The 15,123-nt window shown below is 36.3% G+C and overlaps 1 protein-coding gene across 2 annotated transcripts in view; it reads left to right on the top strand.

The window, feature by feature from the left end:
- DMGDH (dimethylglycine dehydrogenase) overlaps window positions 1–15,123 on the top strand; it is a 47,336-nt gene that overhangs the window by 14,472 nt on the left and 17,741 nt on the right. For both annotated transcript variants that reach the window (XM_053931778.1, XM_053931777.1), the window contains exons 6-14: window positions 1,488–1,736; window positions 3,050–3,248; window positions 6,557–6,726; window positions 6,890–7,043; window positions 7,932–8,097; window positions 10,498–10,628; window positions 12,125–12,342; window positions 13,208–13,365; window positions 14,533–14,592. In XM_053931778.1, the coding sequence (XP_053787753.1) occupies window positions 1,488–1,736; window positions 3,050–3,248; window positions 6,557–6,726; window positions 6,890–7,043; window positions 7,932–8,097; window positions 10,498–10,628; window positions 12,125–12,342; window positions 13,208–13,365; window positions 14,533–14,592 (1,505 nt within the window). The remainder of the gene's footprint in view (window positions 1–1,487; window positions 1,737–3,049; window positions 3,249–6,556; window positions 6,727–6,889; window positions 7,044–7,931; window positions 8,098–10,497; window positions 10,629–12,124; window positions 12,343–13,207; window positions 13,366–14,532; window positions 14,593–15,123) is intronic.

Raw genomic sequence — 15,123 nt, 5'->3', positions numbered from 1 at the left:
CCACCGGGTATGAGTGGACATCCCAGGTGAAGTTATTCAAGCTCATTTATGCATTTTGGTGTCCTTGAGGCACTGAGGAATTTTGACCAGTCTTGGAGAGTACGGAATTGAAGAGAGAGGTAGGAGAATTTGGTTAAGACAAGTAAACAGCAAAAAGGAAGAAAAGTTGCACATTAAGCTGGGCAGCATGTAGTGTATGTCCCAGGAGAAGGGACAGCTGTGTTAGGTAGAAAATCTTGCTGGAGATATTTTGTCTTAAGCAGTTTGGAATCAGCTGGTTACACAGGAACCAGGCTGACTTGCCTTCTTTTACTTGGTGCCATATGGCACATAGCCTTTTATTTGGAAGGCCCTGCTACCTCTTCATTGTCTTTCATTTTGTCTTCCTCCAACCCTCACTCCCAAACTCCTCTGAATCTCTTATTTCATTGGATTTTCCCCTTTCATTCCCACTCTTGAGACCTCTGCTCCTTGATAGAAAAGTCAAGAGAGTGGGGCTGAGGTATATTCAAAGCATCTTAGAGCAGCTACTGTTCCAGTCAGTTGTACCTGTCTGATTCAGCCTCACAGCAGATGTGAGCCATGATGCAGAGCCCAGACTAGTGTTTGGCAGTTAAGTGGTTTCCACTCCTTCATTCTGACACAGGTACCTCACTAAGTGAGTGTGCCATACCAACTTAATCTTAACACAGGAGAATTAAGTCTTCTCTAACCTCTCTCTCACAGTATGCATGAAAGATCTTGAGCCAGCTTCAGAGGCAGGGAAATGGTTGCTTGCATTTTCTGGTCAGTCTGTATCAGAACTTCTAATTTGACAGCTGTGGGAGAGCACACTTGACTATTCACCAACACAAGCATCATTATGAATTGATGGCTGTATGAAAAACGTAATTAATGTGAGTCACATGATGCCTGTGGAAGAGGAGAGAAACTCCCATTCCTGAGGCCAGTTGCCTGAAAAGTACTGCCTTAGTCTGTTGGGATATTAGGACTTCACTTGTGTCTTGGTCAAGCATACTAGCTCACTTGGTTGATAGTAAGAGGCTTGGTTGACATTCCTGAAGTGAGTTAATTTATTCTGGATTTTACATGTCTCTAACTTTGCTAGGAGTACATTGCAGACTTACTTTACTGAAATAAGCCATAGGGTTTCTGGAACTGTTAATTAAATTCTCTTCTGAACTTTTAGAAGTCTAATTTATAATTTACTAGTTATATTTTAATTTATAATTTAATATATATTTTAATATATACTATATATATTTTAATAATATATAGTAGTATAATTAGGAAAAAAGGACATGGATTATAGAGAGGAAAATATGCTAGATAATATGAAAAATAAAGTGAAAAATAGAAGTATGGGGAAAAAACCTGTCACACATAAAAGCAGAGTGTGTACTGCAAATCTTTTATTGTCATTTTCCATTCACTTAAATGAGTGTTTGAATATTTCTATTCTGGTTTTGGTTTTTTTTCTTTTCTAGGCTTCTGGGCCCGTGACATAGGCAAGATGATTGGCCTGCAGCACCCTCTCATACCTGTTCATCATCAGTATGTTGTAACATCAACTGTCCCTGAAGTGAAAGCCCTAAAAAAAGAATTGCCTGTGATTCGTGACTTAGAAGGATCATATTATCTAAGGCAAGAAAGGGATGGTCTTTTATTTGGTCCATACGAAAGTGAGGAGAAAATGAAGCTGCAAGAGTCATGGGTAACAAATGGAGTTCCACCAGGTGATTAAGAACATTAAATCTTTAAATATAATAAGCACTAGCACACATTTTAATATTCATAAATCCCAGGCTGTCATGCTGCCTTATGTGACAGAAAATACAAAATATTTGCAATGAATTATTGTAATGCAAAAACTTTTTCAAATAATAGTTCTGACTCTAACAATAAAAGATAACACAGATACAAATGTAACATAAGAAAAGCCTACTACAATGTAGTCTTACCCTACTTCCTGAAGCGGTGCTTGTGTGTTTAAATTAGAGGCAGTCACAAAATCTGCGCTATATAGTCTTTTTTTCCTGAGTAGAAATTTTTCTAAGTTACAATTCTCTCCAACATGCTGACAGAGGCCCTGGATATTTGTTGATACCCCAGAGATATTGTGATCGTCAAATAGGAGCAGCAAAGGAATGTCTTAGACAAAATGCCGTGCTTGGATTATATGTGCAAGAGAGCTGTAGATATGTATAGAATACAAAAATATCCTATGTCATATAGCTGCTTACTAAAAACCATTATAAATCATTGTGTTATATCTAGGGCTCTGTCGCCTTTTGTCCCAGGGCTCCAGCTTTCCATTCACTTCCAGACAGAAAGTTATTCAAAGTCATTAGAATTACTGTTTAAAAAACACACTATTTCCTACGGAAGTGCAGTTAACACAGTTCAGTTTTGGATAGCCCTACCACAGCTTCCTGAACTTACTGTCTCCAGTAGCATCAAGTGCCTCTACATAATGATGTTCAGCCATGATTAGAGTCCAAACCGAGGGGTGAAATATACCCAGAAATTCATATGATTTCATGGAAATAATAAGCAGATGCAGGAAGTATCTTTTTTCCCTCCTCAAATTATTGGCATATTGAGAAAAATAAGTGGGTTTTATTAATGTAGAAGAAAGTTTCTGTGTGTCTTCACTTCCTTTCTACTTCATTGTTGAATTTGCATGACCTTAGGGTTAAACAAATATGTATAAAGGATAGTATAATTGCAGTGACAAATAAACTTGGTCCTGCAGGTAACTAGGTTTTTATGTATGGCATTTTTCCTATGTAGGATGGCAAAGGCTTGAACATATGCATTGATTATTCCCATAAAACTTTTATATATAGATAGATAGCTGTATTGATATAGATAGCTGTATTGTATAAATAGCTGTATTATGTATAGATACCATAGCTGTATTGAAAATGTATGTGTTCTCTGTGTGAATAAAATATATTTATTTTATTTATATGTAAATTATTTACATGTAAAATATTTAAGTTATTTATTTATATGTAAATATAATAAGAGTCAATTACTTGTGCAGGATTTGGAAAAGAACTTTTTGAGTCTGATTTAGACAGAATAATGGAGCATATTGAGGCTGCCATGGAAATGGTCCCCGTTTTGAGAAAAGCAGACATCATAAACACAATTGCAGGTCCTATCACCTATTCTCCAGACATTCTTCCTATGGTGGGACCACATCAGGGTGTCAGAAATTACTGGGTAGCTATTGGTTTCGGGTGAGTAAATTCTTTGTGACAATTTTTGTCTGTCATATTGTTAAAATGGTAGTCAGCTTAAGCTTTGTGAATTTGATGGGCTTGGGAGTTGTTTGCACATATTTTGTGTTAAATGTAATTGTAAAAATCTTAATGACCACAGCCTATATAATGTAAGATCATCCTTCTCTCTTATTTCATTACTCTCCATAATTTTTTGCTTCCTCCTTTTAATTTGGAGGCCAATACCTGTCCCACTTTATGAAGCAACAAGAAATGGTAGTACTTCATACTGTCTGTGCAGCAATTTGAAGTCACAAAAGTACTGGGTTTAAAAGTACACTTTCCAGTTAATTTTATTTCTTGCTTTGAATTACACTATATTTTACAGTTGTTTGTTGTATGTAAAACTGGTTTCACTGAAGATGGACAAAAACAAATGTGCAGTTTACGGTTCCGTGTGAAGAACTGAAGGCATATTAAATAGAAGGCATTCCAGTATAGCATGTGACTGACTGCTCTAGGGATACAAATCCAGTGTTCCTGACTGTTGAAAGCGGAGCTGAAAAATTACATTGCTGGGTGTTGGAGGAAATCAAATAAAATGGCAGTCCAACAATAGAAATATATGGTTTACTGGTGTTATTCTCCCACCTGTTATGGTGTTTTTCTTGAATGTGATTTTGCATCTTATTTAGTATGGCTGTATGGAACCAGTGTTAAAACATCAACATCTCTTTAATTGTCTTAGTTTGACCATTGATTCAAGATGGATAGAATGAACCAAATACATTTCCAAGTAGATGTTATTGAACACATTCTATTTACATTGTTTTTCCAATTGCCTAATTTGCTTTTCAAAATCCAGCTCAGCTTTTTCCAGTTTTCTTTCATTCCAAACCAAACAAACCCTCCGATTGTAAGATAAGGCAGTATCACTAACGTGCTTTCTGAGGCCCTCAAAGTAAAAGAGCTTGGTAATTTTGCAATGATTCATTGTGAAAGGTATTCACCTTTGCTGCTTGGATTTAAAAAAAAAATAATGTTATCTTTCAGTAACATTTGCAGAACTTATAGTTACAAAAGCAGTTTGCCTAGACCTTGTTCACCAAAATGACTGTTTAAGTTCATTACTCTGTGGCCAGACTTTGGAGCGTGTTTTTCCGTCTTGGTGTCAATGGGAAAAGAATCAAATTCCATATGTAAAAAATTGAAAACTAGTGTTGCATGTCTAATTTTCTTTAAACAATTTATTTCAGGAGTTTGATTAATCTCAAAGTGTTTAGACACAGGTTGCAATTATGTGGCTGTCATTGGATTACTTTGTCTGCTTCTCAGGGACTTTTGACTCTCTGTTCTATGCTTCTGGGTCACTGCAGTGCTTCTAGCAGTGTTGTAATTTTTTGTGTGCATTAGCAAATCCTTATCTTGCAGTCAACTAGCAGGGACATTGTGACAGAGGACTTAGTGCTTTTAGATTAGAGGATTTTTATTATCTAAAATTAGTAGCTTGCTAGGCATTTTAACATGCAAAGAAGTTAAGTATAGTTAGCAGAGCTTGTAGCACTATTTATTATTAAGGTTGCTCAATGCTTCCCATTTTTAGTTACTTAAAGTTTTGAAAATATTAACAAGAGTAGTTGAGGATTTTATTCATAAAAGTTTAATTCAAAGCAGTGAAACCATTCCATAACCTGGGACAAAGACACTAGAGAAAGTACCACAGTGTGCAGAGACTCAGATTTCCTATGAATAGGAATGGAATTTCTTGAAAGTGGGTGAGATGCAGCAACTCATAAGTAAGACACAAGAATGTGACAGGCATGGGGAGTTAATCTGTCAGGGATTGGAAGGAGAGAAGAAAAACAGTTCATGTTCATTAAGGAAACTTTGTCTAAATCATAAGAAGGCTGAGATTCCTATGCTGTACCACTCTTCATCGCAACTTGTAACATCCTGTCCCTGAAATGCATATTTCATTCTTGTGCGGCAGAATTGCAGTGGTTGTATTTACACAATCAGCTCCCTCTTGTCTGAGATAAAGAGGGATTTGGGCACCCTGTGTAATGAAAATCTCTGATAATGTAGGCCCAGCTAAGAGCATCAAAATCAACGTGTTGCTCAGTCAGTGCTGCAAATCTGCAAAATGAAGTCCAGTTGCAGGGCTGTACCTCTAGTCACAGGAGACCCTCTTCCGCACTGTCTTGCTCCTGGGCTTACCCTGCCATCAGCTCAGCAGTCTTCAGCTGAAGCTAAAAGTCTTCATTGTGTTTGGTCTGTCACCACTCACAATCTCTTTGCTGCTCTCCTTTGCTTTTGGCGCAGGCAGACTTAAACTGCCTAAGATTTCATCTGCAGCTGTACTTGAATATATCATAAGCTTTTATGGTACCAAAGCTTGTATCCATGAATAACTAAGAGTTGCTTAATTGAATTAGCACCAGCAACAGCTTACTCTTTTCTGTAGTGGCAGTTTACAAGCACTCATCCTTCCTGCATCCTCTGCAGTGATAGAATTTTGTGCTGAGTCTGAAGATTCGTGCTGAACTGCACTGTACTGACTGTAGCTGATAGAATTATTTAATGTACTCAGTTTTTTTAAGTTTTTATTTTATTTAAATAAATAAGTAAATTTAAATAAGTAAATAAAAAAGTAAATAACCAATAAGATACTATGTCAAATTCATATCATTGCTATTATGGATTCATTCTTCTTGTGCATATGCTTTAGAATGAAATTATTACTTCTTTTTTTTTCTTCTTGGCAAAGTCCTTGCCTATTTTAACTGAAGACATAGAATTCAGATTGCAAAGTTGATGACCAGCAATTTAAGTTGATTTTAGCTTCATTATTCTGCATGAGTGTCTATAGTTCAGTTGCTGCATGTTAATCTAAACTTGATTTGGGACAGACTTACTGTTTATTCAAGGATTTTTCTGTTGTGCTCATGGGAGCATTTCACAAACAACTAAGAATTAAATTTTGCGTATTCTAGACGGAAGGATATTTTGGCATTTTTTTTGAAGACATGGTGGTATTAAAAGGTATTAAAAATGTTAAATCATTTGGTGTTAATGATTATTTGTCATGAAACTGCAACTGCTGTACATTACCAATGACATTGTCCTGCTGACAGTGGAGCTGTAGAAATATCCATTAATATAGAATTTATTTTCTGAAAAGAGAATAAAACAGAACAAATTTTTTAAAAAAGAGGGAAAAATTCAAAATACTTTGGGGGTTGTGTTAGTAGTATATGCTAGTACTGATTTTAAAAAGCCAAATGTAAAATACTTGGCGCTGCAGGACTTTTTTTCCTGTTTTTCAGGTATGGCATTATACATGCTGGTGGCATGGGAAAGTACCTCAGTGACTGGATCCTTGAAGGTGAACCTCCATTTGACCTGATAGAAGTAGATCCAAACCGCTATGGAAAGTGGACCACTACAGAATACACAGCAGCCAAAGCAAGAGAATCTTATGGCTTTAATAACATTGGTAAGATACTTTTAAAAATATATTTATGTCCTGAAGATGAATTCCAGCAAAGCCTGTATCTAGATTTCTCTTCTTATAGATGTGTTTTCTATCTTGGATCATGATCTTAGCATGCCATAGTTTTTGGTGATTTTTAGTTTGTTTTTTTTTTTCCTCCCTCTAGTTGGTTACCCTAAAGAAGAAAGATTTGCTGGGAGACCAACAGAGAGAACCAGTGGGCTGTATAATTTGCTTAAGTCAAAATGTTCAATGGGATTCCATGCAGGATGGGAGCAACCTCATTGGTTCTATAAACTTGGAGATGAGACTGGATACAGGTAAGTGAAATATTAATTTTTTTTCTTCCCCTAAAAAATTGTCATGATAGTAAGAGCCAGTCAATTTAAATTTAATGAGAAGCATGCATTTATCATTCATTTCAGCAACAGGTATATATTAGATTGATCTTCCATTCATGCTTTTTCCATAGTTTAGAATACATTTTATTCTGATAATGCAGATATTTCAAAACACACATCAAGGTATCTTGTATCTGTTCTAGGTTTAAGATACCAGAAAGCAACCTAGCTCAAGGAAGAGCTTGGAGAACAACTTGTTCATTATAAATTTGTGTTTTTCTCCATCTCTTAGCATTTGATCAGCATCACAGTATAATATTTTCGTGAAAATTTTCATTCCTCTCTGTATAAGTGTCTGGAGAGGAGAAGCACAATCTTCTTTGCTTTTTTCCCCCCTTCTCTATGCCTGCTTGCCTAGTTACCTGCCTGCATCAGGAAGTCTCCAGCAAATAAATATTTTCTGTGGGGATATTTGAGTCTAATCTAAATGAGGCTCATGAAGGAATAAAGAGACACATTTTGCTGTTCAGAAATAAAGCTTTTGACACCTCAAACTTAAATGATTCATTAACAAAGTATGCTGTAATTTACTCATGACAGACCACTACTTATTCTAACATTTGAACAGTTCACAGTTTATTATACGAAGTGGTTGATAGAGTATCAACCCATATCTTTCTGTGTTGTTAAAGGATTTTAATTATTAAGCTGTGTTAGACTAAGGAAAATATTGGGTAAGGTACCTACTTAGGAAAGTCTATATTTTTTGGATGATTATTAAACTGAAAAAACCTGAAGACTATGTTTTGCTGCAAAGAGCACAAAATTTCTAAATTTTGTTTTATGTGTCTAAATGCTCTGTTTCAGACCCAGTTTTCGGCGCACAAATTGGTTTGACCCTGTGGGTCGTGAGTACAAACAAGTTATGGAAAAAGTTGGTGTGATTGACCTGTCACCATTTGGCAAGTTTAAAGTAAAAGGCACAGATTCTGTTAAACTGCTTGATCATCTATTTGCAAATGTTGTTCCGAAGGTAAATGGGACAGTGGTAACTGTTGTAATGTACAGATATGGAAAATTAACCATAATATTATAATAATATTCTTTGGATACCAAATACACAGATCCTTTGGAGAAGTTTCTGTGTCAGATGTATTGCTCTCAGTTAAAAGCACACAAATGGAGTTTATACTAGCCCCACACAGAAGTACCTTTCAGCAGGGATCATTGAATCAGAATGGATGAGGTGGAAGGGTCCTCTGAATATCATCTTGTCCAACCCCCCTGTTGGACAAGCGTCGCCTGGAGTTTGTTGCCTAGGAGTATGTTCAGATGGCTTTTGAATTAACTGGGCAACTGGCTCCTATGCTTAGCCACTTTGTAGTAAAAAAATACTTCGTTATGTCCTCAGTCAGCTTCCTGTGTTTCAAATCTTTTTCTAAAAAATGCAAGTGAATCCTACCTGGAATTTTTTTACAGTGGAGTAGCTTGGCAGCTGCCTGCCTAAAATTGTGCTTTATGGTGGCAGCTTGAGCACCAGAGCAGAGCTGAGCAGAGCAGAGCACTGGAGTGGAAGAGGCTCTTGCCTGACCACAGTTGAATGAGTTCCCAAGGGAGAAGCTTTGTCTTCTTTTTCAAATGAAACCCATTGTTTTCCTTGACTCAGTATACTGACTCTGCTTCACACCTGGCTGCCTGGTGCAGGCAGGATTGCAAATACTCAGGAGATTCCACTTCACCTTACATATATTGTTTCTTCTCAAGTGTGGCTGTTCACAGATCCTCAGAGTATATTCCTATGCTCAAAAATGGCATACTATCTCAGATTTCTTATTCTTGGTCTTCAGATTTTAGTCCTGAGTCCTTTTTATTTCCTACTTTGTCAAACACTCTCATATAGTGTCTTTAACTTTAGAGATACACCTCCAGCAAGCAGATTGTTCCTTTCTGAAGTGATCCTGCAGTTGCAGGATGACTTGGGTTGGTCATTTCAGCACAGAATTTCATTAAGTATTTGCAGTAGGTGTCAGTTTTCGTTGCTTCAGACAGCAAAGGGAGAAAACATAGGGAAACAGCAAGTATGCTGAGACTATAGTTTTGAGGATAGATAAGCTCTTCTGAAAGGTTAAAGTCAACTCAGTGGGAAGGCACAAGATTGATATCCTAGGAGAAAAAAGAACTTGAATTTCCATCTAGTCATATTTTTTACTGTATTAACTTTGTGGTAACAATTTGAATTGAAAGTTTATCTTCTGTCTAGCTTGGGGTAGAGGCAGAGTAACTGTCAGTGGGCATGGGTAATACTTGCTGAATATGTGGTACAGGGAAGTCAAGATTAAACAGGAAATTATGAGAACAAACCAAGTGCTTTCTACAGAATTTAATCAGTGATGCTAAGGGAAAGTTAGGTGGCAAAGCAGAAGTTTAGGGGTCCACTTCAAAATCTAGCATTCACAGCTGTTGTTATTTAAGCTGCCTGATTTTTAGCCCCATTCATGCTTGTCTCCATCATAAAATAATCCATTGGAGTTACCAGTGATATTTATATTGCGATTGGATTGAGAGTGACCAGCATCAGGTTCTGAAAATTCAACTGTATGCCTGTAATATGCCAATAACTATGGCAGAATTAATTGATGTAATAAGACCTGAAAAATTATTTTAATATCTGAAATATTTTTTCCTTGCTTGGTTCATTGTATGGAATCTGGCTGCTGACTTGGTTATTGACAAGTTTTGGTGAAAGCAGAGTTATTAAAGCAGAGAGATTAAATTCTGCCTCTGTAACCAGGCCAGCACAACAGCTATGGCACATTCACATTTCTGTTTCTATGGGTGATATATGTATGAACTTGTATGTGTTTTATGGTCACTGCTAAGTAACTGTTACTTGAAATTCTGTCTCTAGGGATTGAGTTTCTATACAGAATCTGATTCAGAAGTGCAGAGATATAGATTCATAGTCAGCAACTACAAAAAATAGAAAAGCATTCATAAATCAGGGCCACAAAAGCATAAGCCAGCTCAGTATTTCTCTCCTTATAGTAAGGGGAAAAGCATATGTTATTCTCTGGGGACCTAAAACCTGATTCACAGGATTGAAAAAGAATATTCATGTCAATTACATGGAGAATTTTTTATTTAGATGGAAATAAATGTAGCTTAAGAATGCCATAATTAGGAAATATTTATAAAGGTCTTGATTTATCTTATTCTAAAAATTTCCTTTTTTTCTATAAAGGAAAAAGTGAAGTTTCTATTCTAAAGCTTGAGATTGGCCAGCTGTGTATCTCTCCACTCCTATTACGGCATAGCAGAGCAAACATTAAAAGATTGTTTTTCAAATGAAGACAAATAACCATATGTTTAAGGATGTTTAAGAATTCAAAGGTTTTATTTCACATTCTTAATAATCACAAATTTTACTCTGTAGGTGGGTTCCACAAATATAAGCCATATGTTAACACCAAGAGGAAAAGTTTACGCTGAGCTAACTGTCTCTCAACTGTTTCCTGGAGAATTCATGCTTGTGACTGGGTCAGGGTCAGAACTCCATGATCTGAGGTTAGTGTATTTTTTAATGCAGTAAGTATATAGTGCTATACAGTCACATTAGTACAGAAAACTTTTTACTAAGTTCCAAATTCTCAATTATTACTCAACACACTTTTAACAAAGTTCACAAGAATTCTACTTATTATTGATTTTAATTTCTTAGAAACTTGATTGACTTGAATTCTGAAGTATAATTAGTTGGCTATTGGATTATTGCTGATGTAAAAAGATGGAGAACTTGCTAACAGTTATGTAATAGACTTTATTGGAGGTAGTTCTTGTTTTGTTGTTGATCCCATTTGTCTTTGGCATTGCATGATGTAACACAGCATGGCTGTTCCTTTCTAGTGTGTTCTCTTACGCAAAAAAGAAAATTGGCTCTTGACAGGGATGACCCCAGGGGCACTGACCTGGCCCAAACAGATAGGCAGTGCAGTCTTCTTGATGTGTGGTAGTGTCTTATGCTTTGGGCTTTTTTCATAAAGAGGAGGAGAGGAGAGGAGAGGAGAGGAGAGGAGAGGAGAGGAGAGGAGAGGAGAGGAGAGAAGAGAAGAGAAGAGAAGAGAAGAGAAGAGAAGAGAAGAGAAGAGAAGAGAAGAGAAGAGAAGAGAAGAGAAGAGAGCAAGCAGTTGCAGGATGACTTCACTAAATTACTTCTCATAGATGAGCATTGGAATTGAGATTTCTAGTGCTCTTCTTACTGGAGGTTGCTGGCAAGTGAGTTAATCAAAATGAACCAACACATTAAAGATTGAAATTCACTACCCTAACAGGCAAAGAATAATGTACTGTTTCATAACAACCCCACAGGAATCGGTAGGAACATTGACACATTCAGAAACCAAAGGCAGAGTCAGATCTAATGTATTTAATTCTACAGATTTTCTGCAGTTCTGTTTGGTATTTGCTTAGGCCTGAGATCTTACAATACTGCTTCAAAATTCCATAAGATTTTAAAATATAACCATTTTATTTATTTTCTGAGCTTCCTGAAAGGTAATTTGCAGCTGTTGTTTTTGATTAAATCCAAACTGAATTTCCTGCCAATACTTTTAATGCTGTATTCAGGAAGTAACAAACCTACTTGTATGTTTCTGTTGTCACAGACATTTATTTAGAGATTTCTTATGTTCATAGTGTTTATTCCTTACTCTTCCTGTATGTTAACATTTTATTAACACATTCTGGATCCAAGCCCAAATCTGTTGTCATTGTAGGAGGTCACCTCTTGCTTGTATCTTAAAAATACTGTTCTACCCATTTAAATGCTCTTCTTTCCTGGCTGTATCTCAGATGCCTGTGATCCTCTATCAATGTCTCACCAGAAAACTCTGTTTAACATCAACGATGGATTTGTCTGTCTAATGTGGCACATAGTTTTGAGAGTAGAGGACTGGGAGCTGCTGGGGAAATGAACGCTAACAAAAAATAACACCTAATAAAGTCTTACAAAATTCAGGTTCTTTTGTAGGAAGTGTAACATCAGTGTTATGTTTTATATGCAGATGGATAGAAGAGAAAATAACAAGAGGTGGATACAAGGTTGAAATAGAAAACAAGACAGATGAGATGGGAGTACTTAGTGTAGCAGGTCCATATGCACGACAGGTCCTCCAGAAATTGACAAATGAAGACCTAAGTGATGCTTCATTTAAGTTTCTCCAGTGTAGACATCTGAAACTTTCCAATATTGCTGTTACTGCCATTAGGATATCTTACACAGGTAAGCAATGGAAAAAACATACAATTAAGGAAAGAGACAATGAATAAAATAATAAATGTCACTAAAATAATGTTGAAAACTAAATCTCATCATGTATTCATGCATCTTACACGTAAGTGTGGGAGGCATCACGGTACATTGACTTTCAGATGTGATATGGTCAGGGTCTGTGCTGAGTTTTCCAAAACCTTTTTCTCTAGAAACACCCTGTAGTGTAAATATTTATTTTGCAGAACAAAAGGCCAGTTCTGATAACCTCTTTGGTATTTGCTGCAAAACCAACGTCAAGAATTGTTTTTGGATTACTGTATATTAGTGTTTGTAATGTGCCTTGAAAATGTAACACTGTAGTGCTTAGTATTTGGCTTTCCTGGTTACTTTTTTTTCCCTTTTTACATCAATTTTGAGTGTAATAGATTGAATTGAGAGCTTTCTGAAGCAGCTGAAGTCCTTGCAATTCATATTCTCTTTCTCTTGTCCTAAATATTCTAAATACACACATTCTTATTTACACTCAGTTACATTTGCTGTTCACTTGCCAAGTCATCATCTGTTTAAAATGCCCTTAATTTATCCTTGTGACTTTGTTACATGACCTTTCCTTATGAGTTATTTTGATAGTTTTTTAACCCACAGTTTTCAGTTAACAGTTCAAATTTGAATAATAGTACCACTGCTTAAGATGTAGGGCACAAATCCTCTGGTAGTTCTTGCTGGGAATTAGACTTACTATATGATAGAACTGACCCTAGAGTATGAATTAACACTTACTGCATTGATCTTTACTTTTGACCAAGGACAGGAATATATTTATTAGGATCATTTAACTGAGCTGATTAAAACATTAATCTTTTTTGTGTTACAGGTGAATTGGGCTGGGAGCTCTACCATAGAAAAGAAGATTCTGTACCTCTTTACAGTGCAATCATGGAAGCTGGCCAAAAAGAGGGAATTGATAACTTTGGAACATATGCTCTAAATGCTTTGAGGCTGGAAAAGGGTTTCCGAGCCTGGGGAGCAGAGGTCAGGAAATATAACTTCTTTATTATTTTCTCTGGAAGTTTGGGTTTGTTTGGGTTTCTTTTTTTTAATGTGGTTTTTTGGTTGGGTTTTTTTTTGGGTTTTTTTTGTTTGTTTGTTTGTTTTTGTGTGTGTGTGTATGTGTGTTGGGTAAGAGGGTAAGAGGTGTTGTGTTGGTGGGGCTTTTTTATTTTTTTTTTATTTTGTTATGACTATGCAGTTTTTAGTCATAATTTGCACAGCTGTTATTTGTACCATTTTCTCTGTTTAGTGTGAAAAGAAAATTTTCCTCAAGCAGGAAAAGCTACTTTCTTGATGGCGGTTTTTAAAATAGAAACAACTGGTATACTCCATTGAACTGCTGGCAAAGAAACACTTATTTTGATTAATGGATGGTTTTCCTCTTGTGTATAACAAAATTATGAGGGTTTTGCTGAGCTCTAGTGTTTTAAAATCAAAGATTTGGCTGACAGGTACTCAAAGTGTTTTATTTCTCTAACAACTATGTCAAGAAAGGCTTTTTTTTTTCTTCATAATGTATTTGGAACTTTTTTCCTCCATTCTGTTCCTGCAGAATTTGCTCACTCATAACAAAGAACTACTCAAAGGGCCTAGAGAATTTGGGGGGAATTTCATTTTACCTTGCATTTTTCCTTTGGAAATGAAAGAACTAAGAGGTTGAAACTATGGGAATTTAGGGCTCCTTTTGGTTTGCCCTGTGTTAGTTATTTTCATCCTTTCTTCAAGTGCTGCCTAAGAAATTATTCCCCCTCCACCTAATGGGAAGGCGGTGAATGAAACTGGCTTTGCGATTTATTTTCCTCTCTGGGTAAGCCACTCTGCTGTGTTGCAAATGATGTGCATACCTCAGTTATGAAGTTCCATTCTGCTATGATGAAAAATCCTATTTCTTACTTTGCAAAGTGTTTACTTTGCATATGGAAACTTAGATGACCGGTTTACACATCTATATGTCATATTAGGTGTGTTGATACCTTTTCTGAATCCCATGTTGGAAGCTTGCAGTGTATTAAGACAGAAGCTGTGCATGCACAGTGTGGAAGATTTTTCCTCAGGAGTAAATGGAAAGATGTGTAGAATGAATAATGCCTAATCCAAAAGTTATGATGGTCCATAATGTATGGATGGTGAATTTATATCATTTAACAGATGAACTGTGACACTAATCCCTTGGAAGCTGGACTGGAGTATTTTGTAAAGCTAAACAAGGTATGTCTTACTATTTTCAAAGTGTTTTATTATTTCCAAGATTATTCCTTAAGTGTTTGAACATGAAAAATTCCATTAGCTGAAAAATAAAATAGATTTAGTAAATAAACGATACAACTACAATTATAATTACTTTATAAGTACCAATTTGTTTAAAAAAATATTCCCCACATTCATTGCTATCAAAATTATACATTAGATGAGCAATTTCCAAATGCTATATGTTGTCTATGTGAAAAATAACTCTTTGTAATTTATTTTCAGAGAGAAATTTTAGTCATGTACTTTTGTAACCATATAGTGTGTATGTAAAGCACCTGCAGATCTGGTCCAGCAGGGTGGCCCACAGCTGGCTAATCCACAGGTGCCCAGATAGTTATGGATAGCTCCACTGGAGAAACAGGAGGATGCTCAGGCTGCTGTATTCCACGAGGGTTTTATTGTAGGAGAGGCAGAGGGCGAGGGAGGTGGGAGAGGTGCAGGGAGACAACCACTCGGAAGGGAAGCAGACTCTGAGAGCCCCGAGGGAAG

The sequence above is a fragment of the Vidua chalybeata genome, chromosome Z (genome assembly GCF_026979565.1).
Source record: "Vidua chalybeata isolate OUT-0048 chromosome Z, bVidCha1 merged haplotype, whole genome shotgun sequence".
NCBI lineage: Eukaryota > Metazoa > Chordata > Aves > Passeriformes > Viduidae > Vidua > Vidua chalybeata.
This window is presented reverse-complemented; position numbering and strand designations above follow the sequence as displayed.